The following is a 26109-nucleotide window of genomic DNA, read 5'->3' as shown; positions in this document are numbered from 1 at the left end:
AGAGACAAGAGAGATAGATAGAGATATAGAAATATAGAGACAGAGAAAAAAATATAGAGATCAAGATAGAGATAAATATAGATAGATAGAGATAGATAGATCAAGATAGAAATATAAAGATAGAGATATATAGAGATGATAGAGATAGAGACATAGAGATAGGTAGAGATAGAGAAATAGAGAGATAGAGATACAGCCGGTTTAAAGATGGCGCACAATGGCGGAGGGCGCGCCGCGCTCTGAGTGGCGATCGACAGTCTGAAACGACCAGATCATTTCCAAACTGAATGCTGTGTTGATCCGGGACGTCGTCTGAGTACCAGAGAAATGGCAGAAAAGGTGGACATAGCACTTTCCCGGCACATTCCACTGTTAAGGGAGATTTTGTCAAGAAAACAGGAGCGGAGGAATTTGCCACGGAGCCGCTAATGGCGCGGAATGAAAGCACCTCCATGTTGGTCTCACAGGACATGTTGTGACATGCTCAGCTCTTCGACAGTTTCCCGGATACTCACTCGACTGAAAAGCCACCAATCTGAATCTTCCGAATGGTGGAAGAGCTGGGCATGTCCTGTGAGACTTCCAACACGGAGGTGCTTTTTGTTCTGCGCCATTAGCAGCTCTGTCCTGACGCGTGAATTCCGCTGCACGTCTTTCATTACAAAATCTCCTGTAATAGTGTAATGTGCCGAAAAAGTGCTATGTCCACCTCTCTTGCCATTTCTCTGGTAGTCAGATGACGTCCCGGATCAACACAGCCTTCACTTTGGAAATGATCTGGTCATTTCGATCCTGTCGATGACCGCTCGAAGCCGTCTTTAATCCGTTTGTAATGCTCCTTAATCTGTGTGATGTCCATAAGATCTTCACCAAAAGCCATCTGAAGTTTCCGAATGGTTTCCACCTGGCTGTCTCTCAGTTTCTGAAAACATTTTGATGCAGCAAAGTGGCAGTCGCTCGGATATTTTCCTGACAATGAAAATCCGCCGAGGGGGCTGGACCACTCGTCCCACAAAGCATGCTCACAGGTGAATGACGCAACCGACAGGCGTGAAAAAACTCACGCATGCGCACGAAGGTTCAAGCTTGGCTGATGCAATCACACGTGATTCAAATCCATATTGCAAAAAATAAAAAGGTCCGATACTTTTCTAACAGAACTCGTGTATATATAATCACCTCTTTGCTGAACGTGAAATGAGAGTTACGTATGTAACTACAGTTCTATGAATTCCGGATGACTGCCAGAGGGCGGTGCATTAGCACCTGGATTATTCCATGCATGCATGCGCAGAGGTCGAGCCTTATACCAAAAAAGTCACACCAGTAGGTGTGACCTGGGTGATGTCCTCAACAGTATATAGGTGCACGTTACCCAGCATTCAGTTCTTTTGGAATCTATCGCCAAGACTCCGAGTGACAACCAACTGTGGCGATCATCTGGAATTCATAGAACCGTAGTTACATACGTAACTCTTGTTCTATTTCATTCATTCTGACTGCCAGAAGGTGGTGCTGTAGCACCTGGATGACCTTATACCAGCAAGGTCACAAGGAGTGTGCACTTACCAACCTCAGCTACAGTTTGAGGAGGCCAATAATATGGCCGTCACCACAGGGTGAGGAGCAGCTACATTCACTCTGTAGAAGTGGGCAAAAGTACAGGAGGAACCCCATGTTGCTGCAGTACAGATGTCAGTCAGTGACACACCTCTCAGGGCAGTCCAGGAAGTGGATATGCCTTGAGTTGAATGACATTTCACTGGAGGAGGTTGACAGTCGCATTCCTGTAAGCTTGCAATATAGCGTTAACAACCCACCGTGCCAGCCTTTGCTTGGACAAGGCGTAGCCTTTCCTGGGGGCCCCATAGTAGACAAACAGCATCACTTTTGTGAAATGCAGCTGTCAATTCAATATAACATCTAAGAACACAAACAGGGCACAACAAGCTAGAATTTGTTTCTGCAGTAGATTGAGGGGTAAAGACAGCCAAGGTAACGGCTGGTTAGCATGGAATGGTAAAACCGTCTTTGGTAAAAAGGAGGGGTTTGGCCATAGAGTAACTCCTGACCCATCAGAATTCCAGCGCATGCAGCTGTCAGCAATTGACAAGGCATGGAGCTCTCCAACGCGCTTTGTGGATGAAATAGCAAGGAGGAATGCCTTCTTAATTGACAACCAGCTGAGGTCACTGGCACCCAGTGGTTCAAACGGCGAAGAGCATAAACCCTCAAGAACTAATGAAAGATCCCAGGATGGCACACGTGCAATTCTCGGAGGCCGAAGGCGAAGGGCACCTCTTAAAAAGTGACATATCAGGGGGTGCGATCCTATTGATAGACCATCTACCGTAATGTGGCGAGCAGAGACAGCAGCAACATAAACTTTAATTATAGAGACAGACAGACTGCTGACTGAAGATAACTAAGTAGCACTGGCACAGGACAACACTCAGGGTCCACGCCTTGCGTACTGCACCAACGGGTAAAAAGCTTTCATCTATTGCTGTACAATGCCCTAGTGGAGGGTGCACACAGGCATTCAGTATAGTTTGCACTACAGCTTGATCACAAGAACTCAACATGGAGCCTGTCCCTTCGGGGGCCACACGTACAGTTGAAGATGCTCTGGGTGAGGTTGCCAAATGTTCCCGTTCAATTGTGACAAAAGGTCCCTCCTCCAATGGGAGAGGCCACGGCTCTCCACTGACGAACGTCAGAATCATGGGGAACCATGCCCGGCCAGTATGGGGTTACTAGCAACACTGTGATCGGTTATGCATATTCTGTGTGGTATCAGCGTGATCAGCAGAAGAGGAGGAAACGCATATAGTAGACAGGCTGGCCAAGGGTGAGCCAGTGCATCCTGGCCCAGTGGGCTGTGTAGATCTGAGAGAGAGAACCACAGGCGACAGTGTGATGTAGCGTTCGAGGCAAACAGATCAACTTCTGCCTTGCCAAACCTGTCCTAGATCAGCTGAACCGCATCTGGGTTGAGGCACCACTCCCCCGGTGGCGGTTTCTGACGTGAGAGAAAATCTGCAGTGTAGTTCTGCATGCCTGGCAGATGCACAGCCTTGAGACTCACCATGCGAGGCAAAGCCCACTGAAGAAGTTCCTGAGCTTCCCTCAGGGAATGAACTGACCTGGTACCTCCTTGATGGTTTATATGGTACACTGTCGATGTGTTGTCCAACCAAACATGCACATGTTTCCCGTCTAGGGGAGGAGAGAAGTGGCTCAGAGCTAGGCAGTCAGCATGCAGCTCTAGCATATTGATGTGCTGGAGTCTCTCTTGAGGGCTCCAGACACCCCTGATCATTCTGTGGTTCCACACTGCACACCAGCCGGAAAGTGATGCATCTGTTACAACAACCTCCCAGCAGGAGGGTAGAGAGGCTAGAGAAACACCACTTGTTAGGAACTCTATTGTCCCCCGGACTGAGGGAAGATGCACAGTTCTATGTTGATGCAGTGTGGGGTTGAGGCCCTGGCTGCTGAGCAAAATTTGTAAGGGGCACAAGGACGGGAGTCCCAGAAGGATGACTGCTGACACTGCCATCAGTCTGGCATTTCTGCAAACATGACGGACCAGAGTGAGAATGTCGTCCACCCTTTGTGGGGATGGATGAGCAGTCATTGCCAGTGAGTCGAGTGCCATGCCAATAAATAGCACCTGTTGGCATGGGGTCAAAGAGCTCTTTGCAAAGTTCACAGTGAGCCCTAGTTGTGACGTGTTCCAGAAGGGTACGAATATCATTGAGTGATTGCTGCCTGCTCTGTACGCATACAAGCCAGTCATCCAGATACAGAAGAATCCGTATCCCACAAACCTGCAAGGGAGAGAGTGCTGCTGCCACGCACCTGGTGAATGTATGGGGAGTAAGTGGGAGCCCAACGGGGAGGACTGTCCTTTGAAGGCAAACCGGAGGAATTGCCTGTGGTGAACTGTCACTGGGATGTGAAAATAGGCATCCTTTAGCTCCACACTGGTAAAACAGTCCCCCAGCAAAATTGTCTGGAGAACTTCCATTGTGCTGAGCATGTGAAAACGCAGCACTTTCACATACTGATTCAACTTCCTGAGGTCAGGGATGAAGCGAAAGCCACCATCCCTTTTTTGGTGCTGCAAAATAGGTTGAATAGAATCCCCTTAGGTGATCTGAACTGTGGACCCGCTCTATGGCTCCTTTATTCATGAGCTCGAGAATCTCCTGCGTGAGAATGAGAGACCTCTCTGGATATGTAACAGCTGTGACCTTTACACCATAGAACTTGGGGGGATGACGACTGAACTGAATATTGTAGCCCTTGACCAATGTGGAAATCATCCATTCATCTGAGACCAATTCCTGCCACCGATTGAGCTGTGTCTGGGAGAAATGACCGGTGGCCCTGTATTGGGCGTCAAACTCGACTACTGCAGCCCTGCAATGATTTTGAGGGGCGAGCACAATGGTCCTACCCGTCACGGTGGCCATTTCTGGGTGATCCACCCATGGGTGGCTTACCCATGGGTGGCCGAAAGGTAGACTGCTGGGAGAGCTGATGTGGTATACCCCGATCCAAGGGAGCACGTCCGTTAGTATAAGGAAGCCACCTGTGCACTTAGGTTGGTGCCTGGGAGTGCGCTGTAATTTGGCAAATTGCTGCCGAGACCTGTTAGCCTGAACAGCACACTCCAAGGTCTGCTGGGTCGCAGGGCCAAAAACCTGACCTGGGATAACAGGCAGAGCACGTAGTGATCCCCTGCAAGTCTCAGACAGAGGGGACTGAGCCAGCCACACCTGGTGCCGGGCTATGGTCAGAGTGGATATCAGTCTGCCAAGCTCCTGTGACATGTATGCAAAAGCCCGGACCGAAGCATCACTCAGGTTCTGTGTGTCAGTGTCAGCTCCATTATCCTGGAGAGACCAGGAGAGTGCAAGCGCAAGGTGAGACAGAGAGGTCCCCAGGTAACCAATTCGAGCTGTAGTGTCATAGATCTTGGTAAGGAGGTCATCGGTGACCCTACATTGGGGTAGTGGGCAATGGGCCTCTGACTGGGCAGCATCAGCAGGTGCTACAGTCAGGCTACTAACAACACTATCCACTGGAGGCATGTGGTCTAAGCCATACTGCGGTGCATCAGACATTGTGCACAGTGTCCTACAATCCTGTGGCATGTGGGTGAAGGATTTTGGGTCAGGCCAGCACTTCTGCAGCTTTGCAATATATGGCAAGGAGAGTGGGACACTGAAAGCTGGCTCCCAAGTGTCCCTAAAAAGGCATTAGAAGAGGCAGTCTCCATGGGAGGAGCATCCACACCAAGCCGTGACAAGGCCAGCTGAATGGCCTGTGTAACAATAAACAGACCAGACTCAGACACCTGAGGAGCATCACCATCTAAAATGTGGGAATTTGTGGTTGAAGGACAGGGAGAACGCTCCCCCTGACCTTGATCTACAATCTGACCCCGTGGGTCCCTGCAAAGACTCTGATGCTGCAACTGACATCAGATCATCATCACAATGGCTGGCAGTGGGGGGGAGTCAGTCCCTCCTCACTGTAGTCACAGGAAGGTGTCAACTGCTGTGTGAGAGGAGCAGCAGAAGATTCAGAAGGCTGTAGAGAATGAAGCAATGACTTTATCTGAGCAAATTCAGAGGCCAGGTTGTTAACCTTATCAGACAAGTTAAAGTCATGGGGACCCTTCTTCACCATAACAGTAAGGGGCTCAGCATGTGGTCGCTTATGCGAATGTGGCGCCAGTGTCGCAGAGGACATTTCTGCTTCAAGCCTGGACAGTCTAGCCAATCTGTCAGTGCAGCTTAATTTAAGAAAGCGCCAGCGAGTTGCATGTTTGGAGCACAAACACTCACAACCGTGTCCAAACTCATAGCAGTGTAATATTACAGCAGCAAGCGAAACAGGCATGTGGGCGCAAACGGTGCCGTGAAAAAGAGCCAGCAGTGTGTAATAACTTCAAAATGACTAATTAACATTTATAATACAACGTCAAGACAGTGCGGAATGTCCTACAGCATGACATGCCCTGGTATGTCCCACACACACACACACACACACACACATATTAGCGTTGCACACAGTAGTGGTAACAAATTAACGTGCACTCGTAGGAAATGAGACCGACACGTGCCGCACAAAGTGGCGTTGCACACACAGGGTAGCAGCAACAAATTAACACACACTTGTAGGAAACAAGAGTGACACATACCGCACACAGTAGCTTTGCACACACACAGTAGCGGTAACAAATTAACACGCACTCGTAGGAAACAAGAATGGCACATGCCGCACCCAGTAGCGGAAAAACAAGTGAAGCCACAACCGCTCACTCGCAGAAAAACAGAGTTACTCACTGAGAGTTGAGGCCAAATCAACCGCACACCTGCACCAAGCGGGGTTACTCACCCACAGCAGTAAGCAGAACAGAGTAAAGAACTCGTGGTCTTGCAGCCTCTGGAGGGCGCGTATGCACAGCTCCAACCACAGAAGGTTGCGAGGCTCTGATCAACAAGTGATGCGAAAAAAGTTTTTTATCTTCTGCTTCACATGTGAGAGAAGGAAAAAGAACTGAATGCTGGGTAACGTGTGCTTATATATTGTTGCTGACGTCACCCAGGTCACACCTACTGGCGTGACTTTGTTGGTATAAGACTCGACCTCTGCGCATGCATGCATGGAATAATCCAGGTGCTAAAGCACTGCCCTCTGGCGGTCAGAAGGAATGAAATGAACCTACACATTTGACAGGGATGATAAATGTATCTGTGATGCCTACAGCCAGGTCCATAAGTATGTGGACAGTGGTAGACTGAATTGTAGACTCTTAGCTTTAATTTAAGGTATAAACTATCACTTTAACCATTTAGGAACTACAGCCATTTTACCAGAGGCCAAAATATGGCCTTGGGTAAAATCTGTCCGTCCATGCTCAGTCTAAGTACAGTCCTATTACTGCCAGGGTCTTCAAGTTCACAGAGACCATTCTTGGGACACAGACCTTGGGCAAATTCAAAGATGGCTAACCTTGACCTATTTTAAGAGATCAAAAGGTCACATTCTGTTTCTTATTTTTATGCTCATACAGCTGAGGGTATTTTAGCTTTACATTATATTTATATGTGTAAGTTATATTATCATACCTGATGAGTGGAGCGCATGAGGATGTAGTTGGTGACTTTGCCAAAGGGTAGCCCCAGGTTGATGACATCGTTCTCTGTACAGCTGCCTTCCGGAAGGTTGCAAATATGAACAACTCTCCCAGCAGTGGCCTTCTTGAATGGAAATGTCTGGGTGGAAAAAAATCACTATCTGTGAAATGACAGTGATAAACAAACTAAATATTTAAAGAGACGACACTGTTTTAAAAACAAAAAAAAATCCATTGTTTTTATGGGAAAAAAATCTGGCGATTGCAATTGCCAGAATAATTATGTAAAACATACAACAGAAATACATAAATACGTTGATAGAACAAGCTGTAAATTATATGTTATTAAACTTGTAATTTACTAAATAATTACATTTTAAACCAGTAATCTAACAGCATTTTTATGAACTGAGTAGGCTATAGGAAAAACTGGATTCTGAAATTTGAATTTTTCAGACTCATTGATACCATGTGACAGAATGATGGTATAAGCTTCCCCAAGAGAACATCCCTGGTTCAGGGGTGTGGTTAGCACTGTTGCCTCACAGCGAGATGGTCATGGGTTCAATTCCCGCCTGTGGCCTTTCTGTGTGGAGTTTGCATGTTCTCCTCGTGTTTGTGTGGGTGTCCTCCTCCTACATTCAACGCCATGTGGGTTAGGTGGATTGGAATCTTAAACTGTCCATAGGTGTGCGTGTGTGTGGGTGTGACTGTGTTTGTTTGTTTGTTTGTGGCCCTGTGACAGACTGGCGTCCTGTCCTGGGTGTTTATATATATATATATATATATAATAAAAACCTTGCCTACATCAAGTCAGCCAAATGTTTAAATTCCAGACTAGCCAGGTGGTTGCTCTTTTTTGTAAGATTCAACTTCACAATTACTTCCTGTCCCGGATCCAAAAACACCAAGCCATATGCACTCTCCAGACAGTTTTCACCCGCGAACCATCCTGCAACTCCTGACAGGATCCTTCCACTGAACCTGGTTGTGGGAGTCCTCACTTGGGGCATAGACAGTCATCTGGCAGGCACAATGTCAGCACCCCGAACATGGAGGAGGACCTCTTGGATGCCTGTTTGTTCCTCCAGACACCCGATCACAAGTTCTCCAGTTTGCCACAATTTCAAGCTCTCCTGTCACCCCAGAACAACTCGGACACTAGACATTATTCATCACCATTTTTGGTGACTTACTGTCCAGGCAGATAGGAGGAATTACGTTCAACCCTGCACCATCTGTGCCAGGGGCAAATCATTGCACACGGCACAAACCAGCCTCCTCAGGCCGTTGCCCATCCCAAGTTGCCCCTGGTCTCACATCAGTCTGGACTTCATAACCGGACTGCCACTTTCACAAGGTCATACCACTATCCTCACGATCAAGGACTGGTTCTCCAAGGCAGCACACTTCATGGCCTTGCCAAAGCTACAATCAGCCCAGGAGATCGCCGATCTCCTAGCCCACCATGTGTTCTAACTGCATGGCATTCCATCATACATCGTATTGGACTGAGGACCCCAGTTCACCTTCCAGGTGTGGAAGACCTTCTGCACTGCACTCGAGGCCTCGGTCAGTCTCTCGTCCAGCTACCATCCACAGACTAATGGCCAGGCGGAATGGGTGTACCAGGAACGCAAGTCCACTCTCCAGTGTGTCATGTCTTCCCATCCCACATCATGGAGTGAGCAGCTGCCATGGGTGGAGTATGCCCACAACAATCAGATCAGCTCAGCAACTGGACTGTCACTGTTTGAATGTTCTTTAGCATATCAGGCTCCTTTGTCCCCGCTCAGGAGGAGGATCTGGCAGTGCCTTCCATGCATGGCCACCTATGGTGCTGTCGGTGGATGTGGAAGATGGCTCGTTCCGCCCTGATCCAGATGAGGCAGAGGACCTAGCACCATTCAGATCGCCATCAAACCCAGTCCCTCAGTACTAGCCGGGCATGTGGTTATCAGCCAAGGATATTCCTCTGCAGACTGAGTCTTGGAAACTGGCACCATGATACTTTGGTCCATTTGTTGTCCATTTTCTCCCGGTCTCATGGCATCCACCCTACGTTCCATGTGTCATGGATCAAACCAGTACACATCAGACCGTTGCCCTCTCCAGCTGATCCCCTTCCTCCCACCTCTCCAGTCACGTCAGAAATTATCCCAGACTTTCATCCTAACAGCTCTTCATGCCTGCAGACAACTTACAGAGTAGTGGATTTGTTTTTGTGTGTGTGTTTTAGAAGAATTAGCACCATTAATTGGCTCCTTCAAATCGTCATCCATCAGCAAAACAAACTCCACATGTTTAACTAGTGCCCCCACTAGCAGGTGGGGTTTGCAGCATGCAGTGGTACAAAACGTATGGAACCAAATTTGCACGTAAATGGAACCAAATTGCACGCAACACAAATGGGATGAATAATCCATGTCATGTGACGTAGAAAGCACCAATCAAATGACAAGGATCCACTCAGCCATTATATACAGTAGTGTTCAGAATAATAGTAGTGCTATGTGACTAAAAAGATTAATCCAGGTTTTGAGTATATTTCTTATTGTTACATGGGAAACAAGGTACCAGTAGATTCAGTAGATTCTCACAGATCCAACAAGACCAAGCATTCATGATATGCACACTCTTAAGGCTATGAAATTGGGCTATTAGTAAAAAAAGTAGAAAAGGGGGTGTTCACAATAATAGTAGCATCTGCTGTTGACGCTACAAACTCAAAACTATTATGTTCAAACTGCTTTTTTAGCAATCCTGTGAATCACTAAACTAGTATTTAGTTGTATAACCACAGTTTTTCATGATTTCTTCACATCTGTGAGGCATTAATTTTGTTGGTTTGCAACCAAGATTTTGCTCATTTACTAGTGTGCTTGGGGTCATTGTCCTGTTGAAACACCCATTTCAAGGGCATGTCCTCTTCAGCATAAGGCAACATGACCTCTTCAAGTATTTTGACATATACAAACTGATCCATGATACCTTGTATGCGATATATAGGCCCAACACCATAGTAGGAGAAACATGCCCATATCATGATGCTTGCACCACCATGCTTCACTGTCTTCACTGTGAACTGTGGCTTGAATTCAGAGTTTGGGGGTCATCTCACAAACTGTCTGCGGCCCTTGGACACAAAAAGAACAATTTTACTCTCATCAGTCCACAAAATATTCCTCCATTTCTCTTTAGGCCAGTTGATGTGTTATTTGGCAAATTGTAACCTCTTCTGCGCGTCTTTTATTTAACAGAGGGACTTTGCGGGGGATTCTTGCAAATAAATTAGCTTCACACAGGCGTCTTCTAACTGTCACAGCACTTACAGTACATTAGTCATTTACACTTACATTAGTCACTTCCTCCAAACCATCAACATGTCTATTAGACCCCATTGCTACCAGGCTGCTCAAAGAAGCCCTATCATTAATTAATGCTTCGATCTTAAATATGATCAATCTATCTTTATTAGTTGGCTATGTACCACAGGCTTTTAGGGTGGCAGTAATTAAACCATTACTTAAAAAGCCATCACTTGACCCAGCTATCTTAGCTAATTATAGGCCAATCTCCAACCTTCCTTTTCTCTCAAAAATTCTTGAAAGGGTAGTTGTAAAACAGCTAACTGATCATCTGCAGAGGAATGGTCTATTTGAAGAGTTTCAGTCAGGTTTTAGAATTCATCATAGTATAGAAACAGCATTAGTGAAGGTTACAAATGATCTTCTTATGGCCTCAGACAGTGGACTCATCTCTGTGCTTGTCCTGTTAGACCTCAGTGCTGCTTTTGATACTGTTGACCATAAAATTTTATTACAGAGATTAGAGCATGCCATAGGTATTAAAGGCACTGCGCTGCGGTGGTTTGAATCATATTTATCTAATAAATTACAATTTGTTCATGTAAATGGGGAGTCTTCTTCACAGACTAAGGTTAATTATGGAGTTCCACAAGGTTCTGTGCTAGGACCAATTTTATTCACTTTATACATGCTTCCCTTAGGCAGTATTATTAGAAAGCATTGCTTAAATTTTCAATGTTACGCAGATGATACCCAGCTTTATCTATCCATGAAGCCAGAGGACACACACCAATTAGTTAAACTGCAGGAATGTCTTACAGACATAAAGACATGGATGACCTCTAATTTCCTGCTTTTAAATTCAGATAAAACTGAAGTTATTGTATTTGGCCCCACAAATCTTAGAAACATGGTGTCTAACCAGATCCTTACTCTGGATGGCATTACCCTGACCTCTAGTAATACTGTGAGAAATCTTGGAGTCATTTTTGATCAGGATATGTCCTTCAATGCGCATATTAAGCAAATATGTAGGACTGCTTTTTTACATTTGCGCAATATCTCTAAAATTAGAAAGGTCTTGTCTCAGAGTGATGCTGAAAAACTAATTCATGCATTTATTTCCTCTAGGCTGGACTATTGTAATTCATTATTATCAGGTTGTCCTAAAAGTTCTCTGAAAAGCCTTCAGTTAATTCAAAATGCTGCAGCTAGAGTACTGACAGGGACTAGAAGGAGAGACCATATTTCACCCATATTGGCCTCTCTTCATTGGCTTCCTGTTTATTCTAGAATAGAATTTAAAATTCTTCTTCTTACTTATAATGTTTTGAATAATCAGGTCCCATCTCATCTTAGGGACCTCTTAGTACGCTATCACCCCAATAGAGCGCTTCGCTCTCAGACTGCAGGCTTACTTGTAGTTCCTAGGGTTTTTAAGAGTAGAATGGATGGCAGAGCCTTCAGCTTTCAGGCTCCTCTCCTGTGGAACCAGCTCCCAATTTGGATCAGGGAGACCGACACCCTCTCTACTTTTAAGATTAGGCTTAAAACTTTCCTTTTTGCTAAAGCCTATAGTTAGGGCTGGATCAGGTGACCCTGAACCATCCCTTAGTTATGCTGCTATAGACTTAGACTGCTGGGGGGTTCCCATGATGCACTGAGTGTTTCTTTCTCTTTTTGCTCTGTATGCACCACTCTGCATTTAATCATTAGTGATTGATCTCTGCTCTCTTCCACAGCATGTCTTTTTCCTGATTCTCTCCCCTCAGCCCCAACCAGTCCCAGCAGAAGACTGCCCCTCCCTGAGCCTGGTTCTGCTGGAGGTTTCTTCCTGTTAAAAGGGAGTTTTTCTTTCCCACTGTCGCCAAGTGCTTGCTCACAGGGGGTTGTTTTGACCGTTGGGGTTTTTCTGTAATTATTGTATGGCTTTTTCCTTACAATATAAAGCGCCTTGGGGCATGTGTTGTTGTGATTTGGCACTATATAAATAAAATTGATTTGATTTGATTTGATTTACAGGTAACTCAAGACTGTCTTTGATCATCCTGGTGCTGATCAATGGGTGAGCCTTTGCCATTCTGGTTATTCTTCTATCCATTTTGATGGTTGTTTTCCATTTTCTTCCACGCGTCTCTGTTTTTTTTTTTTTTTGTGTCCATTTTAAAGCATTGGAGATCATTGTAGATGAACAACCTATAATTTTTTAGCACCTGCGTATAGGTTTTCTCCTCTCCAATCAACTTTTCATGTTGCCTTATGCTGAAGAGGACATGCCCTTGAAATGGGTGTTTCAACAAGACAATGACCCCAAGCACACTAGTAAATGAGCAAAATCTTGGTTCCAAACCAACAAAATTAATGCCTCGCAGATGTGAAGAAATCATGAAAAACTGTGGTTATACAACTAAATACTAGTTTAGTGATTCACAGGATTGCTAAAAAAGCAGTTTGAACATAATAGTTTTGAGTTTGTAGCGTCAACAGCAGATGCTACTATTACTGTGAACACCCCCTTTTCTACTATTTTTTTTTTACTAATAGCCCAATTTCATAGCCTTAAGAGTGTACATATCATGAATGCTTGGTCTTGTTGGATTTGAGAGAATCTACTGAATCTACTGGTACCTTGTTTCCCATGTAACAATAAGAAATATACTCAAAACCTGGATTAATCTTTTTAGTCACATAGCACTACTATTATTCTGAACACTACTGTACAGTAATACATTGCTATTATGTGAAAGAGGCTGTGAAAATTCCCCCAACTTTAGGCAGAAAAAGCACTGAAAATATAATTAAAATAAATTCTGAGTGGAGCTTATATTGTATTTCTCCAATCATTCTGCTGTAACTGCACTTTCTGTGTGGCCACATGTCCTCTTGCAGCTACGGCTGACAGACAGTCCCATGTGTGGGACAGACGACAAGCAGCCAGGGTCTGTTTTTAATAGTAATTTGTTCAGGGACAGTGTAACACTAACATACACTTCACAGTGGCTCAAATAGCCAAAGAGTGTACAGCAGGTACACCACAAGTGGGATACAGGGGACAAAAAGCACGTCGGAATTAAAAGCTTTAATACTCTCAATGTCTCTTTACTGTATGGCACCTAAAACCTTTTTCTCAAGAAACATCATCATAGGTGAGTCTGTTGCTATTTTTAAAATATAAATAACAGTCCATCAATCTGCTATAAATTTTGGTGATTTTATCTAAAACTGGCCTGTGTAATTTATGCAGTTAGAACAAACATAGACCAACAGTTCTTTTCCACATGAGTAAGAAGTAAAACATTTTGCGCTGTGCTACATTTAAGTTTATTGTCATTTAGGGAGCAATGGGCTTGAGACCAGAGGATTCTCAGTTCAAATCCCAGCCTGACCGTAAAATCACGAAGGGCCCTTGAGCAAGGTTCTTAATCCCCTAGTTGCTCTTGGTGTGTAGTGAGTACCTTGTATGGCAACACCCTCACATTGGGGTGAATGTGAGGCATCATTGTAAAGCACTTTGAGCATCTGATGCAGATGGAAAAGCGCTATATAAATGCAGTGGATTTATTTACCATTTATTTCTAAACCTAAGCTGTATGAAGATCATTTTACTGTTCGTACGAGCCCAAATAAAGCTAAAATGTACACACAGGATTACAGGATAGTTATGTTTGAATTTAAAGGTGTCTGACGTGTTGGTTGACATTAACAACTTCAGATGGATGAGTGATAATTCTATTAACGGCTCTATAGCAGCGCAACCAGAATACATAAAGGTCAGTGCAGGCAGTGCCCGATAAACACATCCAGGAATAGGCTGTTTATGCTAGTAGACAGAACTACATTTTGGCCATTGCTCCCTTCACTGTCTGGCGTTCAAGTGGCAAAATGTCCCCTGGTGGGGGGGCAGTACTCATGGCCTGCCACAGCACTGATGGTGGGCTCAGACATTGTGTGTTTCTGTGTGTGTTTCTAAAAAACAGCAAGTGAGAGTGATGCTGTGAGACTGCTATAGTGTCAGGTCTGGCAACACACACTGGTGCAACATGTGCCACGCTATGGGACTGCTTGCAACCACCCAGGCAGACAACAGTACATTCACACTTTTTAAAATATTCATCTACAGTATCTGCTGCAGCCAGTCAAAATGCGGGCATGAGCTTGAGCTTCTCAACACTCAACACTGGGGCACCTATGCATTGTGTCATGCACAGACAAACACACCACATGGCCAAAATGTTGCAGCTGATGTTTCCTCACAATGCAATAGGCACTCCTCATCTGAGCCTCTCTAAGTAGCCCTTTATTTGACACAAAGTCATTCCAGTGGTACTCAAGCATCCTCAGAAAAGGCTGAGTAACAAAGATATGCAGTTGCCACCTTAGCTCACTGGTTTAGCCAAGTCTCACAGCCATACAGTAAGACAGGAAGCACCAGGACCTTAAAGACTCAGACCTTTCCCAGGCACCTCTCAAGCTCAAAGGATGAGGTCCCAAAGACAGGAATGTCAGTGCTGAGATAAGTGTTTTTATTTTATTTTATTTATTTTTCCAATCTCCCCCCACGCACACACATGGTGGACTGAGAGCCACTTTGACACCTGAAACCCCATGATGCACGACAAGGAATATGGCACACTGCCAGTTATAAGGGCCATACCAATCTGACTGCTAGCTGTGGTGACTCACTGGTGGAGCAGCTCAACTATGTCTTTAGCCACCATTAGGCCAAAAGGATAAAGACTGCCATGCTCACTGCATCAGCTCTAGCATTTAACAACCACAGACTCATCATAGAGCGTGCAATGGAAAGACACACACTCCATAGTATAATGGTATGAAAAGCAACTGGCCAAGATGGTGTTCTGGAGACAGGTCTTAGAAATTCTAAAAGATATAGGCATTAATTGGATTTTTCACAAATATTTTCAACCAAGGACTGGCACAGTGCACTGCATCAACATCTAAGATCTTCCCCAATAGTGCCAGTCCTGAAGAACACCACCACAGCCTGCCTCAATTACTGCAGGTCAATTGCATTAACACTAATAATTAGGAAGTCCCTGGAGAGACTGGTCATTAGTCCCGTCAAGGCTACTCTCCCACCCACTCTAGCGCCACATAAATTTGATTACAGATTAGCATATCAACAGGTGATGCCATTGGCACTGTCCTCTACACAGTACTGCTCCAACTAGAATTACAACATAATGGATCTGTTAATAGATTACAGATCTGCATTTAATACTATCCTACCCAGCAGACTGGTCTCTAAGGTGTTTAATCTAGGATTCAAATACAATATCTCTTTTTGGATTAAGGACTTTGCAATAGACTGGTTGCTGTCAGTCAGGATGAGCCCCTACCAGTCCCACACAACATCAGTCAGCATAACCCCACAAGGCTGTGTACTGAGCCTCCTGTTCTATTCCCTGTACTCCCAAAACTGCATATCAAACATAACATGAACACAATTATCAGATGTGTGGCTGGCATGACAGTGGTGGAGCTCATCACTGAGGATGATGAGTCATTTTACGGGGATGGGATACAGAGATTAGCAGGGCAGACATAAGTGTAGTCACAGAGTCAGTGAGTGAGCGAGTGAGTGGTTGCACAAAATTTCCTCTAGTAACTCTATAAAATCTACTGTATATTCAGCTTTGAAATTTTGAATTTTTATAGATATATGTGAGGACCAGTGAACTCAGCCACATGGGGTGTGCAGCCAGTACATTCTGAGTGCCAGTCCCAAGCCTGGATAAATGAGGAGGGTTGCGTCAGGAAAGGCATCCGGTGTAAAACAAGCCAACCCAACTATGCAGACTAAGAATCGAATTTCCATACCGGATCGGTCGAGGCCCGGGTTAACAACGTCCGCCACCGGTGCTGTTGCCCAATAGGGTGCTGTTGCCAAACAGGGTGCCTGTGAAAACTGGGCTACTGCTGGGTGAAGACAATGAAGAAGAGGAGGAGAATGTTTCCACAAACAGCAGGAGCAGAAGAAAACTAGAAGGGTGGAAATGAGAGTGGGGACTTTGAATGTTGGTAGTATAACTGGTGAGAGAGCTAGCTGATATGATGGAGAGGAGAAAGGTAGACATATTGTGTCTGCAAGAGACCAAGTGGAAGGGAAGTAAGAGCAGGAGCATCGGCAGTGGGTACAAGTTGTTGTATCATGGTGAGGACAGGAAGAGAAATGGTGTTGGGGTCATTTTAAAGGAAGAGTATGTTAAAAGAGTGTTGGAGGTTAAGCAAGTGTCTGACAGGGTGATGAGTGTGAAGTTGGAAATTGAAGGGGTGATGATGAATATCATCAGTGCATATGCCCCACAGGTAGGTTGTGAGATGAAGGAGAAAGAAGATTTCTGGAGTGTGTTAGATGAGGTGGTGGAGAGTGTGCCCAAGCATGAAAGAGTGGTGATAGCAGCAGACTTCAATGGGCATGTTGGTGAAGGGAACAGAGGTGATGAGGAAGTAATGGATAGATACGGTATCAAGGATAGGAATGGGTAAGGACAGATGGTAGTTGATTTTGCAAAAAGGATGGAAATGGCTGTGGTGAATACCTACTTTAAGAAAAGGGAGGAGCACAGGGTAACATATAAGAGTGGAGGAAGGTGCACACAGGTGGACTACATTCTTTATAAAAGATGCAAGCTAAAAGAAATCAGAGACTGTAAGGTGGTGGCAGGAGAGAGTGTCATTAGACAGCATAGGATGGTTGTTTGTAGGATGACTTTAGAGGTAAAGAAGAAGAAGAGAGTGAGAGCTCAACAAAGGATCAGATGGTGAAAGCTGAAGGAGGAAGACTGTTGTGTCAAATTTAGCGAGCAGGTGAGAGAAGCAGTGGTTGGAGGGGAAGCAATTTTGGACAACTGGAAAAGTAGAGCACATGTGGTGAGGGAGACAGCTAGTAAAGTACTGGGTATGACATCTGGACAGTGGAAGGAAGACAAGGAGACTTGGTGGTGGAATGAAGAGGTCCAGGAAAGCATAAGGAGAAAGAGGTTGGCGAAAAAGTTTTGGAATAGTCGGAGAGATGAAGAAAGTAGACAGGAGTACAAGGAGATGCGGCGTAAGGTGAAAAGAGAAGTGGCAAAAGCGAAGGAAAAGGCATATTGCAAGCTGTACAAGAACGTGAATAGTAAGGAAGGAGAAAAGGACTTGTACCGATTGGCCAGACAAAGGGACAGAGCTGGAAAGGATGTGCAGCAGGTTAGGGTGGTAAAAGATGCACATGGTAATGTGCTGACAAGTGAGGAGTGTGTGCTGAGAAGGTGGAGGGAATATTTTGAAGAGCTGATGAATGAAGAAAATGAGTGAGAGAAAAAGCTGGATGATGTGGTGAGAGTAAATCAGGAAGTAGAAGAGATTAATAAGGAAGAAGTGAGGGCTGCTAAGAAGAGGATGAAGAGTGGAAGGGCAGTTGGTCCAGATGACATTCCAGTGGAGGCATGGAATGTCATGGTCTTGGAGAGATGGAAGTAGAATTTCTAACCAGATTGTTTAATAAAATCTTGGAAAGTGAGAGGATGCCTGAGGAGTCAAGACGAAGTGTGCTTGTTCCTATTTTCAAGAACAAGGGTGATGTGCAGAGCTGCAGTAACTACAGAGGCATAAAGTTGATCAGCCACAGCATGAAGTTATGTGAAAGAGTAGTAGAAGCTAGGCTTAGAAAACAGGTGAAGATCTGTGAGCAGCAATATGTTTTCATGCCGAGAAAGAGCACTACAGATGCAATGTTTGCTCTGAGAATACTGTTGGAGAAGTACAGAGAAGGCCAGAAAGAGTTACATTGTGTGTTTGTGGACTTAGAAAAAGCTCATGATAGGGTGCCAATAGAAGGGCTGTGGTATTGTTTGAGGACATCTGGAGTGGCACAGAAGCATGTTAGGGTAGTGCAGGACATGTACAACAATAGTGTGACAGCGGTGAGATGTGCAGTAGGAATGACAGACTCATTCAAGGTGGAAGTGGGATTACACCAAGGATCAGCTCTGAGTCCTTTCTTGTTTTCAGTGGTGATGGACAGGTTGACGGATGAGATCAGACAGGAGTCCCCATGGGCTATGATGTTTGCAGATGACATTGTGATCTGTAATGAGAGTAGAGAGCAAGTTGAGTCTAGTCTGGAGAGGTGGATATTGCTTTGGAGAGAAGGGGAATGAAAGCCAGTAGAAGCAAGACTGAGTACATATGTGTGAATGGGAGGGAGCCCAGTGGAATAGTGCAGTTACAAGGAATAGAAGTGGTGAAAGTAGATGAGTTTAAATATTTGGGGTCAGCTGTTCAAAGTATTGGAGAGTGTGGTAGAGAGGTGAAGAAGAGAGTGCAGGCAGGGTGGGGTGGATAAAGAAAGGTGGCAGGAGCGATTTGTGACTGAAGAATATCAGCAAGAGTGAAGTGGAAAGTTTACAAGACAGTAGTGAGACCAGCTATGTTGTACGGCTTAGAGATGGTGGCACTAACAAAAAGACAGGAGGCAGAGCTGGAGGTGGTAGAGCTGAAGATGTTGAGATTCTCTTTGGGAGTGATGAGAATGGACAAGATTAGGAATGAACATATCAGAGGGACAGCTCAGGTGGGACGGTTTGGAGGCAAAGTCAGAGAGGCGAGATTGAGATGGTTTGGACATGTGCAGAGGAGGGACCCAGGGTATATAGGGAGAAGGATGCTGAAGATGGAGCCACCAGGCAGGAGGAGAAGAGGGAGACCAAAGGGGAGGTTCATGGATGTGCTGAGGGAGGACATGCAGGTGGTGACAGAGGAAGATACAGAGGACAGGGTGAGATGGAAACCATTGATCTGCTGTGGCGACCCCTAACGGGAACAGCCGAAAGACAAAGAACAAAGAAGAAGTGAGAACCAGTGAACTTCGTATTTTGGGCTATGTTGGCATCTTTTAACTTAGCAATTTGCCGGTATTATATTGTATATTAGTTTAAATAGCACTGTTGAAATAATGGGGCATGTCTGGACTTGTTCAGGCAGGCATATGTCAAGTAGGCTGTCAGAGAAAGCACTTATCTTGTTGCACATCACTAAACAGCCTAACCACTGCTGAAGTAATCTCCACCCCAATTACCGTTACAACAACCAGTAACTCACTAGCATTAAGTTGGCACCATGGTGGACAAAATGAGGTTATTATTAAATTAATCCTTTTCCACTCTCTATCTCCTGTGACTATATTACAGTGCAACTTCAGTTTGGATTTTTCTTGTGTGCATGCAGGATTTTTTTTCCACTGCTGTGTGCCCAACAGCACCTACCTGAAAGCACCTTGAATGAAATATCTTAATATATAAACTTCCAAATATAAATTGATTCTTTAAGTTCTTGGAGACCCACCATCACTGTGCTGCTTTTTTTTTTTTAAGGAAAAATAGAAAAGAAAAAAAAAATGATTGCGGTGACTGAATAAAGTTACATTGCTGCTGTCCGATTCAGAGAACTTACTTTGAGAATTCACATTGTGCACTTTCTGACCAGAGCTCCACATGGAGGCTGAACTCAACTCAACTCAACTTTATAGAATTTACAGAAATTATGGAAAAGGACAAAGTTGATGGTGAGTCTCCATGAACTCGATGTACATACTTGTATTTGTAAGTTTATATATTAAAACAATGCACGCAAGGTGCCTTCAGGCAGGTGCTGTCAGGTGCACAACAGTGAAAAAAAATGCATGTACACACGCACATGCACACAAGAAAAATCCCAACTAAATACCTATGGAAAAAACAGTCATAGGAGATAGAGTGTGAAAAAGGATTTATTAGCTTACTGTTATATGGCTGGGGGGGCCTGGCTGCCGGTTTGTTTCTGTCTTTTGGTTTTCCTCCCAGGTGGCGTGCATTTGGGACTGAGTGGCTGTGTTGCTGAGGCTGTCAGGACCTCACCCTGATCACCTGCGACTCGTCAGGACTCACAGCTGTGGTGCATCTGGATGGATTGGAACATGTTGGCATTTAAGACTGGAGTGCACAGTGTGTATTTGCCAGAGACTCGACCTTGTGACCAGACGGGTGAGATCGTCGTCTCGGGAGCCATCTCATCAGCAGCGGATGCTGAGAACGTCCAGGTTTGATGCACAGTCTGTGAAAGAGGAGGGGGTGAGGTCTCACGCTCGTCAGCACACTTCCTGAGGTACGTTAGATTTTGTGACTAACAGTTATACAGTCAGTAAATGTGGTGTCCCTCACACCTTATTGTATTGAGCTGTTTGTTAGTCATGTATCGGCTTCCACTGCAGTGGAGTTTTGTGAACTGGATGTTCCATGCCTGCAGGTTGGGAAGCTGATCAGTAATCAAGCCAGGAAGTGTTTGCTGTTTGTACACCTTTTAAGTGTTCTGTGTGTAGAGTGTGGACTCACATAATGGTTCCTTCTTTCACAGACTCGGTTGTTGCGGCCACCTGGGGGGTGTCGGCGGGGTCCTTGGGTCCGAAACAGCTTCTGGCTCCGGACCGTTAGCGCTGCTGGGAGCGCACCACGCCAGGCCGCACCTTTTTGTTATTATATTATCACTGTTATGTATTAAATTCAGTTAGCCTTTGTACCGTGCTCTGCTTATTTCATACTGGGTCCTTCAAACGCTGGTCGGTTCTCCGAGCTGCGTCCGACACATAACACTTACATTAGATTAGATTACAACCCCAATTCCATTGAAGTTGGGACGTTGTGTAAAATGTAAATAAAAACAGAATACAATGATTTGCAAAACCTCTTCAACCTATATTCAATTGAATACACCACAAAGACAAGATATGTAATGTTCAAACTGATAACCTTTATTGTTTTTGTGCAAATATTTGCTCATTTTGAAAAGGATGCCTGCAACATGTTTAAAAAAAAAGCTGGGACAGTGGCAACAAAATACTGGTGAATGCTTAAAGAACACCTGTTTGGAACATTCCACAGGTGAACAGGTTAATTGGAAACAGGTGAGTGTCATGATTGGGTATAAAAGGAGCATCCCCAAAAGGCTAAGCTGTTCACAAGCAAAGATGGGGTAAGGATCACCACCTTGTGAACAACTGCGTGAAAAAATAGTCCAACAGTTTAAGAACAATGTTTCTCAATGTTTAATTGCAAGAAATTTAGGGATTCCATCATCTACAGTCCATAATATAATCAGAAGATTCAGAGAATCTGGAGAACTTTATATACTCAGGATCACTTCAGAAAACCACTGTCAGTCGCTACAACTACAAGTGCAAGTTAAAACTCTACCATGCAAAGCGAAAGCCATACATCAACAACATACAGAAACGCCGCCGCCTTCTCTGGGCCTGAGCTCATTTGAAATGGACAGACGCAAAGTGGAAAAGTGTGCTGTGGTCTGATGAGTCCAACTCCACACAGAGAGACACAACTCAAAGGTGCACGCAATCAGCAAACACTTCCTGGCTTAAATCTATACATCAGCTTCTTACCCTGCAGGCACGGAACAATTCAGTTCAAATCTCAACTGCAGCAGAAGCTGATTAGACAATTAGCATAACGTGACAGCTCACTAACACAAGGTGTGAGGGACACCAAATCCACTGTCATTACTTCATAAAAGTCACCAAAAACCGAATTACCTCAGGAAGTGTGCTGAAGAGCGTGAGACCTCACCCAATCCTCCTTCACAGACTGTGGCGTCAAACCTGGAGCGGTCTCTGCATCCGTGATGGTGAGATTGTTCTCCTGACATCGATCTCACACGTCTGCTCACAAGGTCGAGTCTCTGGCAATCACACACTATGCATTCAAGGTTTAAATGCAGCAATCTCTGATTAAGACAAAATACACCACAGCTGTGAGTCCTGATGACCTGCATGTGTAAACAAGCCTCAGGTGTTCAGGGTGAGGTCCTAATGCTCAGCCACTCAGTCCTGAATGCATACCACCTCGTGGGAGAAACAGAAAACAAAAACCAAGCCAGCCAAACACCCCAGCCCACAACAGTACCCCACCCTCACGGGAAGCCTCCCGGCGACCACACGGACCTGGGCCAGAAAAAACAAAGCCCCCCTCCAGGTACCATGGCTGGAATGTTGGCTGGGAACAAAAAACACCTCCTGCAACTTCAGTTTCGGCTCCTTGTGCTGACGATCCAGCTGGGAAAGGCCCGTCTCCAGGAGCTGTGCGTTACTGTGCTCTGACAACAGCTCCATCATCAGCTGCTCCACCTGCAATGTTAATTTCTTCATGCAGTCATTGATCATCTCAATGTTGAGCCTCTCCAGCTCTTCCCTCAGCTGGATAACGCACGCTTCCAGCCGCCTCTTCTCTGTCAACAGGGAACTCCGTGCCGAGACCATCACTCTCATCCTGGAGCTCATCCTTTCCCACCCTGAGCCTGTCTGCAGCAGACTGCTCCGCAGCTGACACTCCAGTGCAGAGATGTCCTTTGTTGACTTTAATGGTCTTGCCCTCTGTTTCATTTAGCAAACCTGTTAGAGTCTCCACCTCTGACTGCATCTTTGCGTTCATTCCTGTCGACTCTTACTTTAGTTGTTCACTTTGCATAATTTTGGCCAGGAGTTCTTGAACCTGTGCACTCAGCCTTCTTCCGACTGGGTGTTAAAGTCTGCTTAGTCATAAAACAAAAAAAAACAAACACAAACAACCATACCAACCCCCCCTCCCCAGAGGACCGTCCCATCAAACCCCGGGAAGAGGAGAAAAGAAAAAACACAACCCAAACTTAAGCTTGCAAACAAAAAAAAATGCTAACACCCCCCGGACGACATGTAGGGACCAACACCCCCCAGAGGACATCCCGCCAGCTCCAGGAGTAATAACCACAGCCGAGGTCCCTCTGGGATCCAAAGTCACCCACGGGGACTCCCAGCGCCTCCCAGAGGACCGTTCCATCAAACCCCAGGAGACGCCCCCCCTCATGACTAACAGACCCAGCCCCGGCCGTCTACGGCTAGATGGACCCACCGCCCTTTCCCCCCCAGAGGACACCACAGTCACACCCTGAGGGCGGAAACTGGGGGAAAAAAAACATACAAACAAAACAACCCCAACCCCACCCCCTCAGCGCAGTGGAAACTGGAAGTACGTCCAGTGTCACCAACCACGACTATACCCCAAAAGTCAACCGGGAGGAGTGGAACAGCGGTAATGGCGTACGGCACAAGACGGCGCCACCCCTCCGACTTTTAAACCAGCCACCAGCTGCGGGTATATTCCACTGCCCCTAACCTCAGCTACGCCGATGGCATACGGCGCAAAGGCGCGCTGAAGCCGGAGGTGGAACAGGGAATCAACAAAAAAAAAAACAACACCCCGAACCCCCCCCCCTCCCGGATGCAGAGGTCACCTGGGAAACGCCCAGCACAACCAAACTGCACCACCCCAGCAACACCGACAACCTACGGCTCACACGGCTGGGGCCAGAGGAGAAGACAGGGAAGTAAAAAAAAAAATACCCCAACCCCCCCCCCCCCCCTCCCGGGTGCAGAGGTTACCTGGGAAACGCCCAGCATAACCAAACTGCACCACTCCAGCAACGCCGACAACGTACGGCTCACACGGCTGGAGCCAGAGGAGAAGAGAGGGAACAACAAAAACAAAAAAAAAGAAAAAAGAAAAAACAACCCAATTACCCCCCCATCACCCCCCAGAGGACCGTCCCATCAAACCCTGGGAGGTGAAACCAAAAGAAATAAAAAAGACCAACAGACAAACATAAAGTCACCTGGGTCAAACTATGCTCCAGACAGCCTGCATTTTCAACTCCACCAGACCACAGACAGTGCTTTAAAACCCACAAAAACAACAAATTAACCCCTGATTAAAACACCTCATACTAAAACAAGAACCAGATAATAGACAAATAAAAAAAAAACTAACATTGGCCTACGTTGTCAAGTGCAAAGAATGGAAAAACATTGTGTTTTCCATCCTTTAAACCTGGACGGTAATGTGACTCTGTCACCAACAGAGGGAGCCAAAGTGCCAAATAAGAAAATCCTCGTGGTAACAGAGTAAAAACCCATTCACACTGCTGTAAATAACAGCAGGTTATAACAAACAGCTTAAAGTGCAAACTAAATACCACCGGGGCTGCTACAACAGGCGTCGGAGCCAGCTGCACGGGAGGAGACGGGGCTACAGCCGTAACAGCGGGGTGCGACACGACCCAAGCTGTAAACTCCGCCATGCGCGCAACCTATATTCGCACAACCCGGGCGGAGAGCACCCGCAACTGATCCCGGATCAACTCCAACATCTGCTGCAGCCTTCCCGGCAAAAATACCGTCTCTGCTTCCGCTGGTCCATTGTTAAATGGCCAGAGACTACTGTTATGTTTCGGACGCGGTCGGAGCACCGACCCAGCGTTTGAAAGGACCCAGCATAAAATAAGCAGAGCACGGTTCAAAAGATAACAGAATTTAATAAACATAACAGTGTGTGCAGTGCTAAACAACTAAAAAGTCCGCGGTCTGGTGAGGTGGAAACACGGCGCGCTCTCAACAGCGCAAACGGTCCGGAGCCACAGCAGTTCGGACCCAGGGACCCCGCCGACACCCCCCAGGTGGCCGCGACAAACCAAGTCTGTGAAGAAAGAAAACATGAGGTGAGTCCAACTCCACACAGAGAGACACAACTCAAAGGTGCACGCAATCAGCAAACACTTCCTGGCTTAAATCTATACATCAGCTTCTCACCCTGCAGGCATGGAACAACTCAGTTCAAATCTCCACTGCAGCAGAAGCTGATTAGACAATTAGCATAACGTGACAGCTCACTAACACAAGGTGTGAGGGACACCAAATCCACTGTCATTACTTCATAAAAGTCACCAAAAACCGAATTACCTCAGGAAGTGTGCTGAAGAGCGTGAGACCTCACCCAATCCTCCTTCACAGACTGTGGCGTCAAACCTGGAGTGGTCTCTGCGTCCGTGATGGTGAGATTGTTCTCCTGACGTCGATCTCACACGTCTGCTCACAAGGTCGAGTCTCTGGCAATCACACACTGTGTATTCAAGGTTTAAATGCAGCAATCTCTGATTAAGACAAAATACACCACAGCTGTGAGTCCTGATGACCTGCATGTGAAAACAAGCCTCAGGTGTTCAGGGTGAGGTCCTAATGCTCAGCCACTCAGTCCTGAATGCATACCACCTGGTGGGAGAAACAGAAAGCAAAAACCAAGCCAGCCAAACACCCCAGCCCACAACAGGAATTGGGGTTGCAGATAGAACTTTACTCATCCCTTAGAAAGGCTCCCTCAGGGAAATTGAGGTTCCAGCAGCACTGTATAGCAGCACACAGGGTAAGAAGCACACAGAGTATCAAAAGTGAAAATAAAAAAGAAAAGCAGTTTACAGATACGAGGTCTGTCAATAAAGTAACGGTCCTTTTTATTTTTTTTCAAAAACTATATGGATTTCATTCATATGTTTTTACGTCAGACATGCTTGAACACTCGTGCACATGCGTGAGTTTTTCCACATCTGTCTGTGACGTCATTCACCTGTGAGCACGCCTTCGGAAGGAGTGGTCCCGCCCCCTCGTCGGATTTTCATTGTCTGGAAATGGCGGAATGAAAAGGACTTTTTTCCATCAGAATTTTTTCAGAAGCTGTTAGAGACTGGCACCTGGAAACCATTCAAAAATTTATCTGGCTTTCGGTGAAAATT

The 26109-nt window shown here is 45.6% G+C and overlaps 1 protein-coding gene across 1 annotated transcript in view; it reads right to left on the bottom strand.

The window, feature by feature from the left end:
• rbm20 (RNA binding motif protein 20) overlaps positions 1-26109 on the bottom strand; it is a 101825-nt gene that overhangs the window by 44408 nt on the left and 31308 nt on the right. The window contains exon 6 of the mRNA XM_034188647.1: positions 7149-7295. Coding sequence (XP_034044538.1) covers positions 7149-7295 — 147 coding nt within the window. The remainder of the gene's footprint in view (positions 1-7148; positions 7296-26109) is intronic.

The sequence above is a fragment of the Thalassophryne amazonica genome, chromosome 15, assembly GCF_902500255.1.
Source record: "Thalassophryne amazonica chromosome 15, fThaAma1.1, whole genome shotgun sequence".
In the NCBI taxonomy this organism is placed as follows: Eukaryota; Metazoa; Chordata; class Actinopteri; order Batrachoidiformes; family Batrachoididae; genus Thalassophryne; species Thalassophryne amazonica.
This window is presented reverse-complemented; position numbering and strand designations above follow the sequence as displayed.